At 38.8% G+C, this 26,858-nt stretch overlaps 1 protein-coding gene across 5 annotated transcripts; it reads right to left on the minus strand.

Annotated features, from left to right (window-relative positions):
* SP4 (Sp4 transcription factor) lies at window positions 1–25,716 on the minus strand. Of its 5 annotated transcripts, XM_015853830.3 has the most exons (6): window positions 24,851–25,716; window positions 24,135–24,235; window positions 22,111–23,665; window positions 5,125–5,353; window positions 4,705–4,904; window positions 1–3,638 (listed from the first exon to the last, which is right to left on the minus strand). In XM_015853830.3, exons 1-6 carry the CDS (start codon window positions 24,855–24,857, stop codon window positions 3,391–3,393), a joined length of 2,340 nt encoding a protein of 779 aa, XP_015709316.2. In that variant the 5' UTR covers window positions 24,858–25,716; the 3' UTR covers window positions 1–3,390. The 5 variants fall into 5 exon arrangements, with proteins under 5 accessions (XP_015709316.2, XP_085394629.1, XP_085394627.1 ...); XM_085538503.1 differs by lacking the exons at window positions 24,135–24,235; window positions 24,851–25,716 and adding an exon at window positions 24,300–24,744; XM_085538501.1 differs by lacking the exons at window positions 1–3,638; window positions 4,705–4,904; window positions 5,125–5,353 and adding exons at window positions 7,345–18,007; window positions 18,520–18,757.
* Window positions 25,717–26,858: the final 1,142 nt, after the last annotated feature.

The raw sequence follows: 26,858 nt of genomic DNA on the forward strand, positions 1-26,858 counted from the left end.
TTTTAAACTCAAGGGAATTTTAATAGGTTACTTGCAAAACGTTATTGCAGGCAACAACTTGTACATGATTTTAGTTCCAAACCCTCCAAAAAAATCATACAAATCAGCATTGTAAAAGTGTCAAATTAATGCCTTACAGGCTTTGCTGGCAGAATTCAGTTCTAAATTCTAGATGTGGGGAAATGTTCACTCTTCTCATTTTTTTCCTTTTCCATGTTTTTTCTTAGAAAAATTTACAAGTGAAATATTACTACAAAACTTTTTATAAGGAATTTTTGCAAAACATTTACATTTTTTTTGTTTTGTTTTTGTTTTGTTTTTTAACCATCAACTATTTTTTCTGTTTCAAAATCATTATGTAGATTTAACACCCTATGCTGCACATCAATTCTTGCGGGATGACAATTCAGTGACATGCATTAAAAAAAAAACAAACAAAAAAACACCACAAGGCATTAAAATGAAGACTTAAATACAAATATTGTTGCAGTAAAACAGTTATAAAATTGAAAAATAGGACCTAAACATCATGCTTACCTAACTTTGACAAATTAACTTTTTCTCCTAGATTACACACTTTTATTACTGCTCTCATGAAAGAATGTGATAAATAATGACTTAACACCAATTTCTAATGTAATCGGCAACACATACACAAATCTAACCAAAGAAATCATATTGTAAGAAAAAAACTATTCTAACACTGGAGTTCTACCATGGTAAATACACTTTGCACTGATAATTACAACAAAGCAAAATTTTTAACGGTGGCAAAGGGAATGAACAGTGAAATGCCATTAAACAAGATACAACTGCACATCTGTGCCCTATTACTTACAACAGCTATATCCCACCGAGTCAAATAAGGGACACTGACATTTACGATCCTTTTAAGATAGATAGAAAAGTGGATTCAGAATGCTTTGCAGAACAGACCGTCAAAATGCTTCTAATTCCAGTGGTAAAATGTGCACCTGCTAACACAAGTTAACGTACTTTAGATACTCGGAAGCCAACTAGATTTAGATTTTGATACTTCTAGATTAGGGATTCATTGTCAATTCAAAAGGACTTCAATTTCCTATCAGCATACAGAAGTATGCGTGGAAAAATTATATGTGAAATGGTTGTGCAGAATGGTCGTAACTTCAGTTTACAAAAATCGTCAACCTCTAGGAAACATGGTAATAACATTAGGAAAGCTCTTCTTTGCATAAAGAAATGTATAGCACTGATTGTGAAGCGTAATGATAAAATATATATTTGACATTTCATTTCCTATATCATAAAATTAACAGTTAATACTACCTAATGTTCATCTGTATTAAATGTAACATCTAATTGAGTCTGATGTTTTGAGTCCAGATACATCAGTTAAGAGTACTTTAAATAAAATATACAAAAAAATGTACAAAACCCAACTAAAATTTAAAGACTGTTACAAGTCTACAAAAGCTTTAAGAAACTTGAAATTCATAACCACAGTGTAAAATTGTTTTTCTTTAATCTCAAAGCTTTTTTTTTTTTTTTTTTTTTTTTTTTAATGTAAACTGAAAGTATAAATACCCTCAGTTTAATATTTTGCTACAAAGGGCTGGCCTAAAGTGTACACAGTGTAAACAACGATTGGTACTCCTCTTGCTTCAAAAATACGCAAAACACCACAAGATTGATAAAGTATTCAGATGAGAAGTATAAGCTTTGTGAGAGAATGCAAAGGGTATCTGTTTTGTGTCTCAAACCAGCAGCTACCGAACACATTCTTTCTTCTTCAATTTGCAGGAAAAACAAAGAAAAATCTTTCTTACACTGTACTTCCTTTTGTTATGTTAAAATATTTTGGCATACTTTTTTCTGTTTTTCTTTCTTTCTTTTTTTTTTTTTTTTAAATACTGGTCATGAGTATTATCACCAAATGACTGTATGTGTAAAATGTTACATTTACGACTATGGGAAATAATTCAAAATCCTGAGTATGAAATATTTGGCCATCTTTCCTCCCTTTACATGCGGGGGTTTCCACATACAAATTGCAGATTTCTGTTGCTTTCCATTTCCTCTATATTCCTACCAATCTGATTCATCTGAAAATATGAAGGAACCTTTCACATCAAAAGCCATGTAATACAGTGATAACTGTATTCCCCTTTCTCCATTTTGTTTTATGTTTGGAGTCTCAACATAAGACGTGATAGGTAACAGGTATGTATTACCAGCCCAAGAAAGAAGAGAAAATAAAGACAGTAGCATTTAGGGAACTGGAGAGAAAATGTTTACTTGTGCCTTTTTTTTTGGTTAAAATGTGGTAATTAATTCTTCTCTTTGGCTATTAAGTCAAAGCGTAAAGAACTCAGCACATTAACCACAAGAAAATAGCTAGTATCGCAGAAAGGAGATACTGGAGAGTGATCCACAACACTCATGGAGACAATTCTCTGATTATTTCCATGAACTGTAACAAAATTAAAACATTTAAATATTGAGTTTTCATTATTTGTTACCTATGAGTTAGAAACAAGACCACTGATACTTCAAAATATGAAATACTCAAAAATTGACCCAAAAGTTGCCATATTCATTCTTCCTCCTACATAAAGACACAATTAGTTTTGTAAAATCTTATGTTAATCTCTTTCTATGGTTTCGTTTTTTCCTACTGTATACACTAATTCTACATAATCTTAGCTCTCCAAAGAAAGAGAGGAATTAGAACTCACTGATTGTCATTTATACGCACTACTACAATGTAGTGGTCAAAATAAATCTGAGGTCCACCTCAGATCCACTTTGCAGCACGTATCATCCAGCTGCTAGTTGAGTAATTCCAAAACTTGAGAAAAGACGGCCAAAATAAACTAACACATACTGTGGACTCAGCAAAAACCTAAGCTATTTCCCCTTCCGTTCAGTCTATATTCAGTTTTGCTGTGCTTTATGGGAAAAGGATGTTATGAAAATATTACAAATTCTTATTAAAAACAAAGTACCTTCATAAAATGATATTAATCCTAGTCACGGTCCACCCTGTTTTACATTGATATTATCTGATTTTACAAACACATCAACATACAATGCCAAAATAGAAGGGAAAAGTTCATTTAAAATCATTACATGATATACAGACATATAACTAAAAAAAGTACAGTATGGAAATAATATTTCCCCATCCGTTTATCCAGTACATCAATTTGCGCTGTTTGTATTTTTGAAATTTTGCCTTGTTTCACCAATGTACACTTTCCATGCTGACCCTCCAACCTGGAACACTTACAGAAGTCAAGACTGAAAACACAATTTCCTTCTCTGTAATCCACTTTACTAGCCCATTTCCATTTCCTGAAAGGCATGTAAACTTAAGTGCAGCACTAGGCGTCCATATAAATTATCCTTTCAGAATTCCTCCATGTTTGTTGAAACATTAGGGGTTGCTGGGTTTGAATCTTGAGAAATGGCAGCAACAGTGACAATTCTTGGAGAACCAAGCACCTCAGTAACTGAAGAGTCCAGTTCTCCTGAGGTAACAATAGCAAGGGCTGTTCCACCACCTTTCTTGTTCTGATGAGTTTTGACATGTTTCGATAGATGGTCACTTCGCATAAACCTTTTAGAGCATTCTGGGCACTCAAATCTCTTTTCACCTTTTTTAAAGAAGAACAAAACCAAAATGTTAGCGAAAGAGAGCACAGAATAATTTCTGTTTGACCATTTCAATCAGACCCTTCTCTATTGAACATCTGAAATATCTTTCAAAGGATACAACATCATCTTCTCTACTTACTTGATTCTCAGATCTATTCAGATTTTGGCAAGAGATTCTTCACTATTAAAACATTCTTGCTATGCTCTGATTATCTAGTGAGTAGTTTGAAATTCAGGTCACATGAGAATTTGCCTCACCTTCCATAAATCTGACAGACTAAGTAATGCTACTTGATAGCAGTAAAAAATATATATACATACTTCTATTTAGATTATAATGACATGAATGTAATTTGGACACAAATTTGAATCCCAGAGTTCCATGACTCTGCCTTATAAAAATGTATAAAATCAAACTTGAGAGAAAAATTCACCATACGAACAAGTGCTGACAGTGTTTGAATATCATCAGGTTTCCTCTGGGCGTGATTTTCTGCAGCTGCAAGTTTGAGTGGATTAAAAAAAAAACAAACCCACCAAAAGAACCTTTATTGAGGGCTTAAAAATATGAATGCTAATAACATCCTTAATTTCTAAAAGGTCTGCCTTTCTAATATGAACTGTTAGGAGAGCTTCCTTTACCATCATCTGAAATATCAAGGAAACTTCTCAAAAACATCAAATCTGATACATGAACTAGATTAACAAGTTTTTAAGGATTGATCTAATCCAAATGAAGAAAACAAGACGCAGGTCCATATCTAATGCAACACACTAAAGAAAATATATCAAATTTTAATTGGGTGCTAACCAACATATATCAGCTATCTGCACTGAAAAGATAATCTTTTTTTCTAGACTAGGTAGTTTCAGAAGATCATTTTACATATTTGATTTCTTGGTCAGTTTGCACTGGTGAAAACTGAAGCCTACCATTTTGAACTGCTTTATTTATATTTTAAAGTATTTTTCAGAGACCCTAATGAGGTCTTTGATATTGCTGTTTAACCACGGCCACTACGATCCAGACATAAGGTATTACGTACATAGAGAAGGCTGACCAACCTGTGTGGGTTCTTCTATGCCTTTGCAACTCATCACTCCTTGTAAATCGCTTGCCACAAAAAACCCAGTTGCATATAAATGGTCTTTCACCAGTATGCCAGCGCAGATGTGCCCGAAGGTGAGATGTCTTGCCATAAACTTTACCACATCCTTCAATATGGCAGATATGTTGTTTCTTTTTTCCTGGCTCATTGCTGCTTCTAAAAAGATAAAATATAAACAGGTAAGTAATTTTATTCCAAAACACAACTAACTATTGTAGAAAATTACTTCATGATGATAGTTATAATCCCTTGTCTAAAAAGGAATACATAAACATACTTCGCAGTAGATAGCACTAAAAAAGTATACGATATAAGCAAATTAAAAGCCAAAATGACTTAAAGTGTAACAAGATACATTAATAACATTTATACGTACCTTCCTTCGCCCTCTCTGCAATTAGGACACGAGCAGGCAACTCTTCTTGTTCTCTTGCCAGGTTGCGCTTCCTGGTCAGAAGCTTGTTGAGCTTGTTGCAGCTGCACTTGTGTTATCTGATCAGGACTAACAGCACCAATTCCTGCATTAGCAATGCCACCTACCGCTACAGTAACAGGTGCTATGGTAGCCTGCTGCACTTTCACTCCATCCTGTCCTTGCTGTTGACCTGTAAAATGAAAAAGATTCTGCATTTTCTCAGCCATTTCAGTAAGTGCACAAATTAACCTCATACATCTTACAGAAAAGAAAATCCACTTATAGCTAAGGGAAGCCACAAAACAAAAAAAAAAAAAAAAAAAAAGGCTGGATTTAATATAAGTACTACAGGAAGGTGTACCTGCTAGCTTAGACGGTCCTGTTTCACATAATTTGTTATAAGAACAGTACAAGGCTACAAAACACTGAATAATATTAAGAAATGTAAACAAGTTTAACAAGTACTCTTTTTCTCCCCTCAAAAGCTCAGATGAGAAAACAAAATCTTAGAAGCACTGTTAAATCCATTTGCCTCGGAAAACTCATATACATTCAGAAAACCAAAAGTAGCTCAATCCGAATGTAGCTTTATGACATATATAGAACTGTCTCTTCTCCTACAAACTGTAGGAGAATCACTACTGTGAAAGTTCCTATTTGGTTCAGAGAAAAAGAAATGTTATAGGACTAGACTTGAACAAGCTAACATAGCAGAGCTTATTTCATTTTGCAGAAGGAAGTACATTTTAAAGAAGCCTGCTGAATGAGCTTGAATGAATTAAATGAAGTTAAGACTGACTTGATGAATTAACAGTTCAGTTTCACTGCAGAAGCTTATTGATCTCATCAGCTTTCTCAGTCAAAGACATGCAGGTTGACTGTCTTGATCTACAAGCAAAATAAAGAAGACTCTAACATAGCCAAGAAATGAAGTTTCTCGAGCAGCAGGTTACTGTATATTTTCTTAAGAAGTTAGCGTGATAGGATCTAGGAAAATAATTTGACAAATAATCTGACACAGAGATACAACTTCCAGTTGCAGTACTACAACACCAAATGCCAGTTCTGCCAGTAAGAGGAATGGGACAAAAGCCCATTATTACACTGCTATTTTCAAAATTTCATTGTCTTCATACAAATGGGAAATAAGAAGAAACAATTTATTGATAGAGTGTAAAAAGCCAGAATTCTTAAAATAACAGCATTCCAAGACCTGAAAGTCTGCAGTGTTGAAGCACTAACTTAAAACTCTGAAATCCTTTAGAGGCAATGGGACTCAGTGAATTAATTTGGGTAACCCAACTTACTTCTCGAGAATCTGTAACAGAAGTCATCCATGAGGACAATACTGAGAAGAATTTTATAAATTGTCTACCTACCAAGTCAGTCCATATACAATGCAGAGCAGAATAACAGCTACTTAAGTCATGTAACTGCTAAGATAACAGCCATAAATTAAAGCTAAATAAACACCAACATACACATACAGACAAGTTAGGAAAAAAGACAATACACAGAGAAACTCCCAGATTGACTTCGCTGTCATTCAACAGCTTCATTTCACTATAAGAAACAATAAATCTGTGGGGTGATACCTTGTCATGCTGTTAAGTTGCTGCAGTGCTGACTAAGTGCTATGAACAGCTGAAATCAAAGAAAGCTGACTGTTTTTGTTGTATCTAAACACTTACCTTAATGTGTTCGTGTGATTGCTTGCGTTAGAAATCAGCTGTAGTTCTCAGTTAGTCAAAGGTAAATAAATTAAGAGAGTACTGGCTTCACTTGAAGTCTTTTGCAGAGCATGAACTGCTCTTGGTGTGCTGAAGAGACCCAAGTTGCAAACTTTAATCCACAGGGCCAACGCTACAGTAGATGTCAGTCTAGTGATGGTCACCACAAAAGCTGAAGATATGTATTGTGGCCTCTGTTACTGTTCTCACTAAGAGGTGTGCTTTCAAGCACATTAAGTTATTCTTTGTCATCAGATTCTGTTAAAGGGATGACTCCACCCACATCAAAAAGTCCTACTTGACAAAAGGAGGCCTGCAACCTAACCATTTTCTCTCAATTTTCTTTTTCCCTCTGAGTGTTTTAAATTGATACTGAAGTTTCAGTGCAACTTTTCCCAGGCTGCCAGGCTTTTTCAATACAAAATTTGAACCATGCACGGGGTTTCTTTAAAAAAAAAAAACTTTTTAGCTTCACGGCTAGTTCTTAAATGAAGAGAGTCTAACACACAATTTTTTCTGGATCTGAGAAACCTGCGTTTATGAGAAAGCCTGCCTGGTATTTCTAAAAATCTCATATGTTCTACTGATTTGCTATGAATCAACTTTCAGCCTAAACCAAAAGACAAGCATCCACACAAGGGTCTTCTGATATATCTTCATAACATTCAGCACAACAGCTGGCATACTTTCCTGATCTTGAATCTTTGTCGTTTACTCTCCAATGAATACTTGCGCGGTCCGTGGGAGGACTACCTTGAACAACTTTATATACCCTACAGCCTTAATCTATTCATTAAGCATGATTTAGAAATACATCTCAGAAGCAGCTGTTCACAATAACTGTAAAGGCAGCAGTAGAAACACAAAACAGAAAATGACAAAAATAAGGTTGCTTGGGCAAACAATTACATTCTCCATATGGTTTCAGTTAAAGAATAATTGAGTTCTCTTTAGATTGTCTTAATAAGGTTGCTATATTTTCTAATGTAGATGTTGATTTTCTTCTCTAGATTAAGCTCTTGGAGTTACCTTAAACTTCTGTCTCCTGAACTCCACTTACTAAGATCAGTATAGAAGTTTCTGAAACACTCAAAATACCACACAGTCATATTTGAAGAACCAGACCACAGTACTCAATGAACAAACCTCCACTTTATGAGACAAAAGAATAACTGGACAGAGCACAGTTACACAATAATTATATGGATCCCTGCAAAAAAAAAAAAACACACCAAGAAGTTCAATATTGTAATTCCTGGACTTTTATTTTTTTTAATTTTTATCTTTTTTGGAACTCCTGAAAAAGCACCCAAAAACTAGAAAAAAAATGCATCTGTTTTTCTTCTGTATTTCAAAATTCCAACAGTAAAATAAGTAGACTATTGGTGAACTGAAATGGTTTTCTCTTTTGAAGAAATATTAGAAATCTTCCCCCCCTCCAAGAAAAAAAACAACACCACCAAGAAAGCCCACCAAAAGCAATAAGAACATGCTCTTGTCTAGATCTCAAAGTGAAATCACTGTAGTCTTAAGAGGTAGAGGGTTTTGATTTTTCTAAACTACATTCCATGATCCACTAATGAACAATGAGTTCTGGAACTCCCGGAAACAAGAAATTTTCAAGAACTTAAACCAAAAGAACAGAAGACAAATATTAGCACTGCTTTGCTAGAGAAGAATAACAAAGTTTTTGCAGTAATGAGCTACAGTAAAAGCTACAGCAATCATTAAACATGGAGTAGGTTTACTAGGCCCCAACACTGCAATCTACTCTAGGGAATCTGCCATAACAGGGGGATTGGACTATACATATGCTCTCCAGAGGTCCCTCCCAATGCCCACAACTCTGTGATTCTGTATAAGCAAAGCTTCTACTGTCCCTCGAGACAGAACAGAACTTATACACACCACAGTACAAACTATGGAATGGTAACAGAGTTTATCAGTACAGGTAGCCAGATGAAGTGAACTAAAACTTGATTAATATACTGTCGCAATTTATCTTCTCATCCCAATGAAAAAAGGCTTTACAACTTGGAAAAGAATGGTAAATGTAGATGAGAAATTTGTTGTTTTTTTAAAAAGATCAAGCTTATTGAAAAAAACTGTTGATACAAATTGGTTACTAGCCTACAAAAATGAAATCGAGGCACCTTCCAGGGAAAAAAAAAAAATATATAAATATATATATACATATATATATATATATATATATATATATATATATGTAAGGAGCTTTGAATAGATGACTTGGTTATAAATTAGCTTTTTAAAAAGTAAATAAATAAAACCCTGCTCATTTTAAAAAACAGGTAGTTGAGATAATTATACACATGGGAACAGAAACAACGCAGTCATTCTATATGACTTGCTACTAGGCAGAAAAATATCACTTAAAACCTTTTAAAAATTCAGCTAAAATGTTGAAATCTCTTAACATTATTTCCTTCTGACTTACTCCAAACCACAAGGCTCAGTATCACTGTACTTCACCATTCATAATCAAGCCTTGCAGTAAAAAAGCTCTCGTGTTTCAACACAGACTTCAGAAAGAAGTCTAAACAAATTGTTACATAAAGGAACAAAGTCACACTTCACTTCATCTGTGTTATCACAGATGAGTTGTCAAAGTAGTCACTGCACATTTATACGCACTTGTAGAAGAACGTTTTTCATAAAATTCCTGTGACTTTTTTTAATGGTGATTTTTCTGAAACTGTGAAACGCTCCTGATCAACAAAATCACCAAACCTGTATAAGGTTGAATTTTATTGTACATGTTGTTAGGTCACAACTTGAGGTTGCTATAATATGCTACCATCCATTATAACACTGACATCAGTTGCTTCATTTTATTCTATTTCTTTTGGATAGTAATCACTGTATTCTGTCCTGTGGTCAAACAAAACAAGGCAACCTGATACAGTATTTATTTTGAAAATCAGGCGCAGTTGATATTCAAATTCTCATTAGAATTTTTCCCATTAGAACATTGCACATATGATTATGACTGAAAGTAATTAAGAACATTATAGACTTTTTTTTTTTTTTGACTTCACAAATAGAAAAACCTACATGATTTTAGTCACTAGCCTTGAACACTCATGCAGTTAATACCCAATATCTCAAAACACAGGGTCACATTTTCTTCAGCATCACTTCTTCAGCTTTCAAAGCTGACTTGCAAAACAAGAGCTCACATAACACAACTTGGGTGACAAGGAAATCTAATGCATTCTATCTAAGAAATGATTTCTAAAGGGTGATTTACAACTGAAGATCATTGTCACTAGGCTTGGTCATCCATCACAAGTCAAAAGAAATTTCCTTTTATTACACATTGCACACGCATTCCTATTACTGTTCTTGTTCACTTGTAGTAGTAAGTGCAAAAGCCTTTTCTTTGAGACAAGTAGGATAGAAGGGGAAAACTTCAACTTTGATGATCAGCAGAAACCTTAGAAAACAGATCTTGGAAGGAAGAGAAATTTAAGACTAAGGGGACTTCTAGTTTCTGGTACTCAGTTCCGCATAACAATTTGCATAGAGTTCCTGTTGCTGCTGTGCAGCCAGTTATTATTCTACATTTAAAGTGATGGCAGTATTAATGACAGCAGTGTGAACCTTACAGCACAGTCTGAGAGACACTTAGCAAAATGCAACAAGAGTCAGACTGATTACTGTTACAAAAGCAAACAACAACAACAAAAAAAGCCACAACTCAAAACACTGTTTAACTGCATAGCTTAGAAATGAAGAAGATAGCAAGTGATTTTTATAACTCAATGCATATTACTACAGAACAACTAAAATAAAGTTAATGACAGGCTGCTTTGGAGCTGACACATCAACTCATCCAGTAAAAAATTTGCCAAGACAAAGCACTAGGAGAAAGAGGGCTCATTTCCTCTTCTCCCCGGCACATCCCAACTGCAGTCTGTGCAATGTTTCACAGTTAATCTTTCCCCCCTCCCCCAACGTTGCCTACTAGAAAGGTTTTGAGTTGAAGAATGAAATGAAAATCAGTGACTTTCAGTATTGACACAGAAGACAATGTTATTTGGTATTACTAAAACAGTCTGCAGATAATGCTGCCTCATCTTTTGCCTTGAAGAACTGACTTATAAAGTTTTGATAAAGAAATGATGCACGATGGGTAATATTTCCCAGGTGAGAAACTGGACAAGTGTTGATGCAAAGGACCCACGTGATCTTCAGTGTAGAGCAATATGGAGAAAAAGGAATTGAATTCAACCAACTACTTTAAGAAATGTGGGCCATCACGGCACGATGTGTCAGATGTTACAGGAGCACGTGAAAATTCCAATACAAACTGAAGCACTGCACAGACATCTTTCTTTTCTGCTTCCCTACAGAGACAGTACAACAAGTTTCTATCTTTTGCCTGTTTTCAGGTCGGACAATATTCATACCAACTTGGCATCTTCTCTATACAACCTTTTCATCCTATATCAAATGGAATAGTGTACTCAAATTAATGATGAGCATCAGATTAAGTTTAGCTTCTATTAAAAATACCACTTAAAAGTATGAGGATTGAGACAGAAGATAGAAGTCTGTAAGTTTTCAGTACTTTAAAGAATATTAAGTGTTTTTCTTTTTGTACAAGAATCATATTCATAGAATCATAGAATCACCCAGGTTGGAAAAGACCTCCATGATCATCTGGCCTGACCATCCACCTACCACTGACATTTCCTCACAATACTGGCAACACAAAGACAACACAATGCTTAAGAAATTTCACCAAGGTACTTTAATAACTGAAAAAACTGTTAGGCTTCTCACAAGTGCATTAGCACAGCCTGAAGTCACCTCAGCATTCTCAAACAGAAGAAAAAGTTTCACTAGTATTACTTTTAATTTAACAGAAAACCTATTTCATCTTTATTACCCTTAAACAGCAAAGAGCTATGTCAAATACAACACAGAAAGACCTACACAGGAATCATGTAAGAAAATAAACATGGAGCTGCATTAGCACAAAACTTGGTATTGTACAACCAAGTAGAGTTTTCAGTAAAAGCAAGGTAAGAATTCTGGCTGTTCCGGATTGCTGCTGTGATTTTAATAGGCCTCAACTGGAAAGAAAACATGCTTTATTTACAATAAGGGAGCTGGAATCAGAAAAAAATATCTTCTTATCTTACTACTAAGGCTTGAGAAAAACTTATTTTCCTTTCTATTGAAAAAAGCACCAACAGTCAAATAAAAAAGCGTATTTAAAATAAGTGCTCAAAAACATTTCTCTGCAGATGGAAACTAGTAACCTCCAACTACCAACAGTGCTGCGCAATGTCAGGTGAGATGCATGGTAACTAATAATAGATACAAGAAACACAGCCCTTAAAGTTTACTTTTAGTGAAAATCTCTCTATTCCACCTCTGCATTCCAGTTCCCAGATTATCCTACAACTCATGGCCACAAAAGAACTTAGCTTAATCCTTTCTTGCATCTCTTCCCCCTTACTCTGAAATGAACAAACGGCAAGAGGACAAAAGAGAAGTTTGCTGTCAGTCTCCACAATCTGACTAAAAGAACTCAACAACTGACTAACTGTAACAATAAAGAAGCTACATACCCATCCTACACAGTTCTGCCATATGGAAATCAAAATACTGTTTTCTGGAATTTCTCAGAAGTCTGTTTTTAGCACCTTGATTCCACTTCTGCATATTACGATGCAAATAGCAACAGTCTAATCTTAAAAGGGCAGAAGGAGGCTGACGAGGAAAAAAACAAAAGCAAAACAAAAAAACAAGTTAAAGTTTTGGTATCCCGTCCTTTCTGTTTCTTTGTTGTTGCTTTTCTTTTAACCATAGTTAAGCTAGTTAACATTTTATGCTTTCATGTCCATGCCAGACTAGAAGATTCATAAATTTCCATGAAATAAACATTTTGGTCACATGTAATGCTATCTTTATATTGATCAAGATAAAAATATTTGTGCCTCTATGCACAACAGGCATTAGTAAACAGGTACATATGTAGAAAGTGGAAAATTCTTTCAACAGAAACGAAGTGAGCTGACTTTAAAGCTAGGGTAGCTCAGACAGTATTTGATAATCTGTTCAGAATAAAAAGAAACATTGGCATTGAAGACCAATTTGTTTTTTTATACTGTCACCTTACACCTCTATCAGGCAAGGACCAAGAGAGCTACATATTAAGAGCCACGTAAATCTCTATGACAGAGGCCTCTGAAAGTTCTGCCAGTACTTCTGTAACATTGTTACCCTGTAAAAGTGAATCATACTAGCTCGCTCTTTCTGATACAGAACAAATTGAAGTGCTTGATGTTATACACAGTTTCTTCCACCAATCACAAAAACAAGTCAACCAAGGCCCCATACCTTCCTGGGTTCAGTATTTTGTTCAAGGGAAAATTGGTCACATCAACACCTGAAAAAATTCAATTAATTAAAGAAAGTCAGACTAGTCCCTAACACGTATGCCAAGCTGTTTCCCACTAGAAGATATTAAGCAGTCATTTTCTTTTTTATAAGAGAATGACACTTAGTCTCCCAATCTATCAAGATGAACAATGTGTGCTGGGAATGGCTTACCAATGACCAGCTGATCAAGGTACGATGCTGCGAGCCACCATCAGCAGTAATAAACACACCTAACTCCAGTCTTAAGAAAAAAACATTAAATCATACTCCATACAGTCCTAAGCAGATGCTGCAATGCTGTTTCAGCAAAAGATTATGGATGTCCAGAGCTTCTGTTCTGGTGAAAGTTTCATCAGAAGAGCAAAACAACCCCAAAAATGACATTTCATATGTAGTTCCGACTACTGTGCTATAGTATATTAATAACTTTAACTAAATTAAAATTAGTGGCCATTGAAAAGTTTAGTTGTTTTTCCACAGTAAAACAGTTTATACTTGAAATTAACACTGCCTCGAAACATGCTGTCCCGTTACATAATCCAGTTAGATGTTAAGTAATCTTCACTAACATCCAACATTGTTAATATACTGAAATAATATGAACCAATTTCTCACATCTACCACAATGAGAATCTTGTGAAGCTACGTACTTCTCAACTTTGTAACAATGCACATTGCAGTGAGGAAGATATTAAAATCAGTTTTTGAATATATATATATTTTCTCCTCTCCTGTCTTCTTTCTCTGTCCTTTACATGGCTGTAACAGATGAACAAGTAGGTTGGCTTAGTATGGGTTCAAGAGTATCTTAAAACAAAATGGATTAAATACTAACGATCTGAACTTGTGAAGTACTCACATAATTGTGTACTTGCTTGATAGTCTTGAATAAGAAAATTCAGCTACTTATTTTCTTGCTGTATATATCCTTGTTTCTGACAACAGGGTACAAGAGAGGTAAGGCAAGAAATGATAACTAGTATTGTTGTAACATTTTTGTAGGAACATAAAATAGGGAAATAGTTTCAATAACTTTTCTTTGAAAAGCTTAAGAACCAGAACCTAATTCTAGAAGATGACCGCACAGAAATAGCTCTTTAGAAACTTATTTCACCCTGCAGTTATGAGCAAAGCAAGTATTTTAAATACCTCCCCTTCCTGCTTTCCCTGGAAGCAGCAATGAAGTTACACCTTGCTACTCACAGATAAGGCAAAAGCGTTCTTCTATAGAGGCATTTTTACTATACTATTCTCCATTTAGCTGAACAGGAAGATTGTGTACTCACGCATAAAGTTCACAACAGCATATCAATACTTTATTTTTAAAGTACCATTGCCTACTCGAACATTTGCTGTCACTAGCAAAGTTTATGGTAAAACTCCTTCTACCACTATTTTCAACTTCAGTTTAAGAAAATCCAACAAAGCAATTTAGTCATTAGAAGACTAAATGTTTCTAATTACCCTGAAGCATTTGAAAAGAACACCAGTACTAGAACATTTAGAACACTGTGGTTCCGCAACATTCTCAGCTGAAGGCAACCTGAGAACAGATGCAAGTGACCTTTCATGTCTTTGGAAGAAGTACAGTAAGTTTTGATACTCTTCCCAACTATATCCCCAGAGCCAAGAAACATTAAAAAATTGCAAAAGCTAAGCAGAACTCCTGCATTTCTTCTGCCTTTATAGAAAACGGATCAGTTCTTTTTGCTTATCTTTCTTACTGCAGATTCCATAGCTTTGCAGCCCGCTTTCAAGGTGATTGCGACAGTGAGCATCCAGAGAAACACTGGATGTTGTTCTAAAAAACCTCATGCAATCACCATCCATTAGCTCCTTTGATTTTCACACTGGGTAATTACATATGCCAGTTTGCTTCTATATAACATGGCTATTTTAAACCCTTTTCATGTTGTCACTGCCTATGGCTACCCCTCCTTGCTTAGCAACTCACTATGTTATGACTCTATACATACTCACTGTCACACTAATATGAGCAAGGAGATCCACTGATTACATTTTCATTAAATGAAAGTACATTTTCAGAACATAGATTTAATGCTCTAGGACTTTAGGCTAAACCGCTTCCCTTCCTTGGTAACTAACATAAATGAATGAGATACAGAAGACTGAGTAGTATAAAGGATCATTTAATTCCTTGTAATAGAAGAGTTTGAGAACACAAAATAAAAGGTGTTTTACACAGTAATTAAGTCAGCGTATTTATTGTAGAAAAGAAGTGAACGTGTAAAAAAAATTATATGGACTCAAAAAAAAAATTGTAAGTTTATGGAAGAAGAATAATACATCAAAGATCAAGTATAACAAGTAGCACTTTTGGCTCATGAAGATGTGAGAATAAAATCACTTGTGAGTGGGAAGGATATATGGAAAAAGTGATTACTTTTGTATGTAATCAACATCAGACATGATGAGAAACTAAATACTTAATTAGAAACACCTTTGACTCACAGTCATTAAGTTACATGCATTTACTCTTACATAGTTTCTTCCTATTTGAAACACTTTACTACACTCCTTAAACTCTCTTGCAAAGTCTGAACCAGAATGATGATAATATGTAAACAATCTCTTCTGTTTCTGAACAGCAAGTCAGAATTAGTGACTCACACAAGAAGAGTCAATAAAGAAGGGAAGTTAAGACAAAGCACAAGATGGATGCAGACAAATCTGAGAAATACAAGACAGGATGAGAACAGAGATGCTGGTAAATTGTGTAACTACTAAAGTTGGTCAAGAAGAAAGGAAAAGAAGCCTTAGAAATTCACATTATTAAACAGCGTGAAAGCAAAGGATGAGGCTCATGACATTTTTTTCCAGTGTCCTAATGAGAACACTTGGTATTGACCACACATTGTCATTAACAACTGCTTTACAACCCATGGCACATTCCCACAAAAGCCTCTTAAAACTGCCCAGTTGCAGTACTGCAAGGCAGCAAACCCTTCCACTGAACACAAGTCATTCCTCCATTATTTGTTCTGATGAATGAACTACCAATTCCCCATAATTCAGGCCACACCACCACTCATCTTAAAATGACTTGGGCTTAAGGTGCAAGGTGGTGGGATCCGGTGACTCTTCTTTAAAGCGACTAACTAAGCTGTAACTGTAATGTTTTTAAAACAAAAACAACTTAGTAAGGAAAGCTGAAATAATTTTGTTACATGATATTTAAGAAACGTAATTAAGATAAATGCAATTTTGATCTATTATTTTTTCTTCCCCTAAGAAACTTAGCTATTCTCTAAAGCTATTGTTTACACCAGTAAGAAAGGATCCATATATTCCTACTGCCAGCAAAAAAAATGAACAAGTTCAAAAGTAGCTTGAGACCTTTTCTGAAGGCCCTAGTATAAGAACAGGCAGAACATAAAATCCTTACAGACAAAACATGAATTGTCACCATTTCCTTACAGAAAAACTCGTCTTAATAAAACTGGATGTTTTATTTCACCCCGTATTAATCAGCATCCACAAATATAACACTCCATGTTATTGTTAGTATAAATATACTCCAAGATCAACGTGTTGAGGGATAAAGTAAATTAGCTCATCAAAAGGAAATGGCTTTATGAACTACTCTTCTTAGAACCATTTAGTACTAAAACAAATCAGTTTCATCAATGAACATATTTGACAAATAGAAGGAACTGAAAATGAGCTTTAAAAAGGCAAAGGCTACTTTATTTTACAAGGCGGGGAGAATCTTTTAAACTTGCATCTACACTTATCATAAGCTTTGAAAAAAGGCAGGAGAATTGTCTATTACCTGCACGAACCCAAGCTCATCCGGGTCAAATTCAGGAAGTCACCAGCTATTTTACTTCTGACTAACACCACAGACTTCCCATTCCACAGGGAATCATGTATAGCATAACATGAACTTATACAGAACAGAAAAATACGGTTTACTTTGTACAGAACTAATACTAATCTCATAGCAAGGCAGGTGTTTATAGATCCCTGCATGTTCAAGTGATCACAGCTGCACTTGGGTTTGATTAACTCTTAAGTAAGTCATTGATCACAGATCTTGTTTTAAAGCTCAAATATTTAGTTTCTGTATCTTCCTCATCCAGCTTCATCTCCCTGCTGTCCTCTGTTTTTAATTCTTCTTTTGACTGACATTTTCTACATTTTTTTTCCCTGTAAAACATCACAGAATCCTTGGGTGGTGTAGACAGGAAGTTACATCTGAATGTCACTTGGTTCAGTGTCACTGCTCGCTCAAGCAAGGCCACTCTACAGCTTTATTGTTTCATTTATTACTGAACCAAATACGGAAAGGTACCTAAATTACCATTTTGTAAAATTAATTTGGAAAACCAATGTTCATAGAACAGAAATACGGCACAAATAAGAGAATAATTATTTCAGACATGTACTTATTGTTGTTTTACTATTATTTTTATCTCCTGAAACTCAGCTGGTTGGATCAATTTGGTTTGCTCAGAGGGCAGAGAACCATCTTCTTTTTTTTTCTCCTAATAAAGCTAAAGCACCTGAATCAATGGATGGATTGAATTCTTCACAATCTCTTCCCTGATACTTTCTGGACATCCTCCGTGCCGCTCATTTCTAACACCTACTTTCTCTGCTCCTTTGTAGCAAATGATCCACTTCTGGAAAGTTCAATTAACGTACAAAAAAGTTGACATTGACAAGCTCAGGTGCTGCAGAAAAGAGAATGGAAATATCAATCCATAGATGATAACTGAGCAGTTTATTTTTTAGACGACTTTCTGCAATAACAATAGAATAAACTTCAAATTAAAAATACAAAACAACTACAAAAAAAATGAATCTGAGGAAGCTAATAGCCCTGAATGAGATGGCTTATTCTTTACAATTGGCAAGAAGTTTAGACTTCAGCATGTTTAAAGAATCACAGAATCATTTGAGTTGGAAGGGAACTTTAAAGGTCATCTGGTCCAATGAACAGAGACACCCAGAGACAGATCATATTGCTCAGTACCTCGTCCAGCCTGACCTTGAATGTCTCAAAGGATGGGGCATCCACCACCACCTCCCTGGGCAACCTGTTCCACTGCTTTAATACCCTTATTGTATAAAGCTTTTTTTACTTAGAACCAATCAAAATCTCCACTCTTTAGTTTGAAACCATTTCCCCCTGTAATATCACAACAGACCATACTAAAAGACCTTTCCCCATTCAGATACTGACAGGCTGCACTCAGGTCTCCCCAGAGCCTTCTCCAGGCTGAAGAGTCCCAGCTCTCTAAGCTTGTCCTCAAAGGGGAGGTGTTCCATCCCTTGCATCATTTTTGTAGCTCTTCTTTGGATGCACTTCAACAGGTTTATGTCTCTCCTGTACTGATGACTCCACATCTGGACACAGTTCTCCAGGTGAGGTCTCACCACTGCAGAACAGAGGGTCCTGTATTCATTGGCTTGCATAAAATCTGCCAGCAAAACAGTCATAAGCAATTCAGATGGCAATTCAGAAGCAGGTAATGCCTCTAGCACTTTAAAGAATTGAGAATCTGGCTACTAAAATAAGGAGCCAGGCAAAAGAAATTTCGAGAGTACTTTTTCTTTCTCTGCTGAAAAGTACTTGGTAGTGGCTGGAGATCTGCTTGGATAACTGCAGCCTCTTTCTTTTGCCCAGATACAGCTCTACTTAGAGAAAGACTAAGGCTTTGACAGCCTTCGTTCACCAGTTTGGACAGTTTCTAGCTCCAGTTCTCTCTTCCTTCCTTCCTCAGAGACAGCCAACAACCTCTCTTTTCTTCAGAAAGCAAGGAAACCTTTTTGTCCTTAGTTCTAACTGCAAAGCCTTAGTACCAAGCTTGATATTAAGATGATGTTAACTGGAGTTAATTGATCTGAGTGGACTTATCTCTGCTAAACGTTTGTTTTACGGTTACTTGACAAACACAGGCACACAATACCTAATTTTCTATTTCATAACCATTCCCTTCTTCAATACTTGATATAGCAGTAAAACAGATCATGCTCTTCACTCTCCTTTCCATGTTGCATTGCTCCAGAAATGGTAAACAGGAAGTTTCACAGGTGAGCAGAGATAAATAAAGAAGGAAATTATAACTTAACTCAAAGTTCTTTATTAGAACCTCAGTTCTTGGGATGGAAGAATAGAACCTCAGATAAAGAGGAAGGACTGGCAGATTCACAGCTGCTGGCATAAAAGTGCTACAGACGTAGCTAACCTGGGTTGGTAAGGAATTCAGCGGTCATACAGTTTAAGTTCAGTTGACACACAAACCATGTATGACTAAGGCTTCACTTCTCCAGGATTACACTTCTGATTCATTCTCCTTCCTTCATTCTCAGTAACAAATCTAAATCATCACAAAATAAAACGAATAATAAAATGTCTTGGGTAAGGAGGGACTTTGGAGATCATCTAGCTCTAATCCCCCTGCTGTGGGCAGGGTTGCCGCTATCTAAAATCAGGCTGTCCAGGGCACATCCAACCTGGCTTTGAACATCTCCAGAGATGGAGCACTCAACGTTTCTCTGGGCAGCCTGTTATGATGCTGAGTAAAGAATGACTCTTAATGTCTAACCTAAACCTGCCTTCTTTAACACTGTTCCCCCTTGTCAATCTCAGACCACGTACAAGGGCTACTCCAAAAACAACACCTCCTATTTTTTATGTTGGCCCATGACATCAGAGGTGGATACTGGTAGTATGAGACTGAGCCTTCTCCTCAATATTCCATTACATTTCGTTGATGTGCAACAGATGGCAGCAGAAGGACAGTCTGACAGAATGGCATCTGACATGGAAATGCACATTAAGCAAAAGCACAGAATTGAATTCCTCCACGGAAAAAAAAAAAATGGTACCCACTGACACTCACTGATGCTTCCTTGAACAATTATAGCCACCAAACAGTGAAAGCGAGCACAGTGAGGTGGTGGGTGCTTTTTTTCAGCAGTGGTGACAGCACCAGAGGGCCATTTCCATTGGCACACGTTGTTTCTATGAGTGGTATGCAAGCTCCTGTTCATCACCGGCCGAAACGTGGAGCTAATGGTGATTATTTTGAGAAATAATGTTATGTAGATCAGAATTTTCTCTATCAAATTATATTATTGTACCTTATCTGTTAGTTTCCATTGACATAAATAGGAGGCATTACTTTCAGAGCAACGAATGTAAAAAGTTGCTCTTCAAATCCATTCTCCAGAAGATATCACACACAATCAGAGGTGCAGTCAAGGTAACTGAGTAAGATGCCACCTAGAATACCTTGTATGAATAGCTACAGTTGTAACCAAATAGTAAGCAAAGAAGAAAAAAACCAAAACAACTAAGAGCATATAAGATTTCTTCCGTGCCACCACCCTAATCTGATTCCAAAGCTGGCCTTCCATTTCTCTAAACCCTTCTTACTTTCTGCCAACCAGCACTCTCCCATCAAGAACAATTTTCCAAGGCAAAGTGTTCTGCAGGATTTTGTACAAGCTGGTCAGCTCTTGTGAGCTGAAATTTCTTCTTGAAGCATTACAGCCAAACACAAGGTCAAGCTTTTAATCCTCATACCCCAGATTAATGTTTCTCAAACATTCCTTAAGTCAACCAAGTTTAATGCACCCAACCCATCTCTCAGGATTTCAGCACGCCATTAAGTGTTAAAGAGCACCATAACTGACAAAATTCTTCCAAAATCAAATTTCTTTTTATCAATGTATGTTTAGTGTCCTCAGAAGTACTTCAACCAAAGGGCACAATCATTTCCTTTGCTCATATCATAGCATACGATTATGAAAAAAAGAATAGATTAAGAGTCAATACGATACCATTATTCACATGGATAGGACACTAGAAGCTTTTCCTTACGGTTTCATAATATAACTGATTGTAGTTGGGTTGCTGACAGACAAAAAATAAGATTATTAAAGCTAATAAAATAGAAGACTTCTGCTTATACGAAGTAAAATCAGGTTCCTGTAAGGAGTGTACAAACTGACAGAGTGCCCCTAAATTGAAAGTCTTCCAATTTTACATATAGAGTTGTTCTCAGGGGTCACTAAAGTGACTTTGGGTAGAACTTTATAACTAAATTCTCCATTCCAGCCCAGAAATTTTTCATAGTTCCTTACCCCCCAACATTAGGCCAGCATAACCAAATAGGTATTTCAGAATACTTATCAGAAGTTCATCATCAGCCATCAATATACAGTTACAAGGTCTTTGTTTCCTTTCTTAAGACAAAGATTAAGTCACTGAAACTGCATGTAAGCAAACTTCATTCCACTCAATCTCTTTATAAAACTCAAACTTTCAAGAGAACAACTTTAGGAATTAGTAGAGAATACAATGAAGTCTATAAATGCACACCATGACACATGATTTCCCTTACTGTCATTCTCCTCATCCTATATCCCCCACGCACAGAAAATAGTATTGCTGGAAGAACTTTGCATTGCTAGTTTTTGATCATTTTTTTTAATCACACAATATCTCTCAAGTCTCACGTTCCCTCCCAAAGACAATAAGTTCATTTGTAAATTATCCTTAAATGATCCTTTTCTCTGTCTTAGCAAGACAGTTGATAGAAGTAGAATATTAGTTCAATGCTTAGGAGAAGTGCAAGCTATTTTAAAATCTGAATCTCAGTGATAAAGTTAGAGATTTCAAGTCTATTACCACCACCACTGCAACTTACTACTACAAAAAAGCCATAGAAAGTATTACAAACTGTCTAGTATTCTCACCACAGTAAAAGAACCAACCCAAACACTTCAAAAACACACCAACCCAACACTTTGTCAGACCACTTACCTGCAACACTGGTAATGGTAACTGGAACTCCTTGTACTTGAACACCTGCAGCACCCAGGTTGGCAACACTTACTGTTTGAAGATTAGGTACTGAAGCAAGCTGGGCAGCATTTAGAGTGATTGGGGTACCGGCAACAGCCACTGGAGCAATTTGGGCAATGGTTGTACCACCACTTGAAGACACAGGGGTAATGGTGAGTTGCTGGGGTAACCCAGCGTTCTGAACTTGAAGGTTTGAAAGGCTCTGCAGATTCTGAACCTGTACAGTCTGCCAACTGATCTGCCCTGATGGTGTTAAAGTTGGAGCCCGGATGAGCACCTGAGTTGGACTTACTGCCTGCAGCTGAACATTCTGCAAAGACTGCTGCTGAATGGTCTGTATAGTTTGCCCTGACTGGAGCTGAAATGACTGCGGAGGAATGGCCTGTATAATTTGCTGCTGTGGCTGCTGAATCTGTATCTGCTGTAGAATAGGCTGACCTACAATCTGTACCTGCTGAAGGGAACCTGACTGATCCTGAACATTCTGTAATCCATTTGACTGAAGCTGACTGGAGCTTTGGGCTTCAGAGTCTGTCGCAGTTGTTTGAGATTCTTCCGTTGGCTGCTCTGAACTGCCGCCTGCTGTGCTTGTGTACTGGCCCGTTTCTGCAGAGCTTACTAAAGTGTCACTGCTAGTCAGAGATGTTGAAGCAGTAGTTGTAGAAGTGGATGATGAAGGAGAGTCTGGCATTGAGCTAACAGAGGCAGAAGTAACCGGTGTAGATGCGAGCTGACTTCCATTGGAAACTCCACCCTCTGTAGACTGGCCAACTTGACCTGACCCTCCTCCAGCTGCCATGTTGTTTATCACAGGCAACGCCAGGGTTACTCCACCAATGTTTATAGGTAAAGTCGTCACAACCTGCGCCTGAGCACCAGGAATGGTTTGCAATTGCAGTGGTATGGAGACACCAGGCCTGATTTGGACTGGGACTGTCTGATTTGCTAGGTTTTGAGCAATAATATTCCCCGAAGCTGTCCTATTTGAAGCCGTGAGGATAGCTTGATTATTTCCTGCAGGAATAAGCTGAATTTGACCCTGTATATCTTGTAGACCAGTAGCATTTGCAGGATTAATTTGAATTTGTTGACCTTCTGTTGTCTGAATCTGTGGTATCACTTGATATTGGACACTACCACTTGGATTTTGTACTTGAATGACCTGAAATTGTCCAGGGGTTGTTGCAGAAGAATTGCCCGATTTGGTTTTTGTAGGAGATGAGCTTCCATTGTTACTGCTGGAGGGACTTGGTGCGCTCGAGGCAGCGGAAGATCCCTGTTGAGCAACATTATTGTCCTTTGAAGCAGAAGGAGATGCAGCAACAAGCTGCCAAGAGTTTCCAGCAAGCTGAGTTGTTACTAATTCTAACTGTTGTGGCTGATTTTGAAGCTGCACCAAACCTTGATTTGGATCTATAATAATCTGCTGCTGTCCAGTTGCTTGATTCTCACCAGGAGTTCCTATTTTGCTGCAAGTGGCTGCTAGCAAAGCGAGAGGTGAAGGCTGAGAATCCTATCCAGAGAGAGAGAAAAAAATTTTCAGGATTCAGGAGAAGAGCATGAGCGTTAACCATCAGAAGTAAGCATCAAGATTTACACAGGAAGCAGACAAAAAACATGCTTCTGCATAGAGACCAACGATACAGCTCTGAATAGGGAAGTATATGTTTCTGTAGATAATCGTACAAGCCAGTGGTGATCAATGAGTATGTGACAACCAGGACCTCAACCACTTGCTCAATCCAGACTTTTTTCCTAAAATAAAGGCAAATTTTGCAAGGACCTCTATTACATGGAAAGCAGCCGATCACCATATAACACAGTCAAAAAGCATGTCCCGACAGTAAAAATACTGCACTCCAACGACTAGGTTTCACCCAATCCAAAGAAAGATGCCCTCAGCAGGGAATGCTGTTAGCTGAACACTTCATTTTTAATGCTAATAGTTTGCGCACTTCCCAATTTGGGAGTGCGTGCTTTACCTGTGAGCCTCCAGTTTTCCCTTTTTTATTATTATTGTTGTTATTCTCTGCCTCGGGAGATTTCTCTCCCTCTGTGGGCATAGTTTCCTCCTTCTTTTGATCTGCAAAAATATCAAGTGTAACAGGTTAATTATTCACCTTCATTTATACAATAACAAAACCTACAAGCGTATCCTTTTTGGTTCCCAGCTTCTCGCCCGTATCTCTCTGTAAAAACAACGGCGCAAACCATTATTACAAAAGAACCGGAGTCCTAAGAAACGTGGTTTGAAACCCAACCCATGGGGGCTGGAGAGTTAACACCCAGAAAGGGGAGGTTTGGTTTCCTCTCCCGGAGACAGCAGGAGAAAACCACCCACAACCCTCCTCCTCCTCCTGCCCCCTGAAGCATCGGCCACTGAGTGGCCGTCGATGCTTCAGGGGGCAGGAGGAGGGTTGTGCATGGGAAGGAAGGAGGGAGGCAAAGAGAAATGAAGGAGGGAGGGATGCGCACGGGAGGGAGGGCTGCGAAGAAAGGGGGGAACGGAGGAGGGCGGCACGGCGGGAGGAGGAGAAGAAAGGGGGCGCGGGAGGAAGGGCGGGGTGAGAGGGGGGGGACCCGGGGAAGAAACGGGGGGACGCGGGAGGGCGGGATGGAGGGGACGGAGGGTGGAGGGAGGAGCGGAGGGAGGGCGGGAGGGGTGTGCTCGGGAGGGAGGAGGGAGGGGGTTACATACCGCTCATCCCGCATTAATGCCCCGCTGAGGCGCCGCTCTAGGGGGGAGGAGAAGGAGGAGGAGGAGGCGGAGGGTGGGGTGGGGGTAGCGGGGAGAAGGCCGGTCGCAGCCGGAGCGGGGAGGAGCGGGACGGCCTATTTTTCCACGAATGGCCGCCGCTGGGCTGTGGCGTAGCTCCTCTCTCTCCGCCCGCCGCCGCCGCCGGCCTCAGCCCCGCCGCTTTGAGTGACAGCCGCGGGCCGGCGGCCGCCGCCGGGGGGAGGGAGCGCGGCGGCGGGGCGGGGCCCACTGAGGAGGAAACCGAGCCCCGCCGCCAGCCCACGGCCGCCCCTCGCGCTCTCTCTCTCCGCCTCAGCGCGGCTCCCCACGCCGGAGGCTGAGGAGGCGGGGCGGGGGCGGGACGCGAGCCGGGCCCGGCGGGCGGCAGGACGGCACAAGGGCGGCCTCGGCCTCCTCCTCCTCCTCCCGCTCGTCCCCGAGCCGCGCGTTGTGGGGCGGAGCTGCGCGGTGCAGCGCTTGACAGCGAGAATGGAGGGGGGGTAGGGGGTAGGGAGGCGGGAGGGAGGCGGGGCTGCGGCACCGGGGGGCGGGGCCACACACGGAGCTCGCTGCCGGGCCGCTCCAGCCATCAAGGAAGGGGGAGCCGGGGATATTGCCCGCAGCCGGTGGAGAGGGGGCGGGAACGAGCCGCCTCCACGTTGGTTCGGCTGCGGCGGGGGGCGCAGGGATATGTAGTCCGGGGCGAGGGGCTGAGGGGCCGCAGGGTGGTGGGGGCGCATGCGCAGAGCGGCAGGTGTTCCTGGGCTGATGGCTGCGATGGGGGACTAGGCCGGGCGGTGGGTTGGGCTGATCGGAGTCACAATAAAAAGCTTAATGATGGTTGTGTTTTTGTTTTCCTCGGTAGGGTTATCCCCAGTTCACCATGGCATTCCCCGCTTTCCCATGGTTGGGAAACAACGGGCTGTGTTGTGATGTGGTGGAAGAAATGATGGGTGCCCAGGAATTGATGGCCCCACTTCAGTCTGTGAGCCGAGCTGATAACTGGGTGCAGTAACATCACACACTGATACATCAGGAAATGACCTTACCAACACTGAATGATTTGCACCCAGATGAGCTAATAGCAATACCTCACAGTGTGCCACTGTGCCTCCTGAAATGGAGGCTGAGTGAGGAATGGGCAGAGAATTTAACTCGTCTTTGTTTCAGTGAGAGATGGGTCTCTCTGAATCTGGAGTCCTTTTGGAAATGTGGCCTTAGGGTGTAAAAGCGCTGTTTCAGCTCAGTATGAGATTGAAGAGAAGGATAAAAGAGGTTAGTCCCTGGAACAGGTTGCCCAGGGAGGTTGTGGATGCCCCGTCCTTGGAGGTGTTCAAGACCAGGCTGGACGGGGCCCTGGGCAACCTGATCTAGTAAAGGTGTATGTTTGGTGGCCCTGCCAGGCAGGGGGGTTGGAACTACATGATCCTTGAGGTCCCTTCCAACCAATCATTCTGTGATTCTGTGATAAAAGATGGTGGTGGTGGTGTAGGTGGTTTCACTTGGGGCATCGTGATTTTTAAGTCTTTATCATCCACAGTTACACTCCTATACCACCTACTCTTCCCCAAAATCCAAATGTCACACTTGTTCAAATTCCTCCTTCCAAACCTAAGCCTCCTGAGGATGCCTCTATTGGCATTAATCCCACATGAACCAGTGCTCACCCTGCACGCCCCTCATACCTGTTTCTCCCTGCGGATTCTCACATAAGTCAGCAGACGTTACCAGTTGATTTAAAGAGATTAGGACTCATGATGTGTGTTTGTTGATACAGGAGTCCCATCTGCTGTTGGGACAGATGAAGGAAAAGTGTCAGAAATAGGGAAAAAATAAGCAAAAATTTTCATCACAATTTCCTTTCAGGCTCAAACTATACTGATAACTGCAAACAGAGCACAACCTGAGTTAGCAGAGACCCACTGAAGGGTAAGGATCCTGAAAAGGTATAGCTCAGGCACCGCATCAG

This window comes from Coturnix japonica, chromosome 2, assembly GCF_054131305.1.
Source record: "Coturnix japonica strain WE chromosome 2, WE-NBRP24, whole genome shotgun sequence".
Lineage (NCBI taxonomy): Eukaryota > Metazoa > Chordata > Aves > Galliformes > Phasianidae > Coturnix > Coturnix japonica.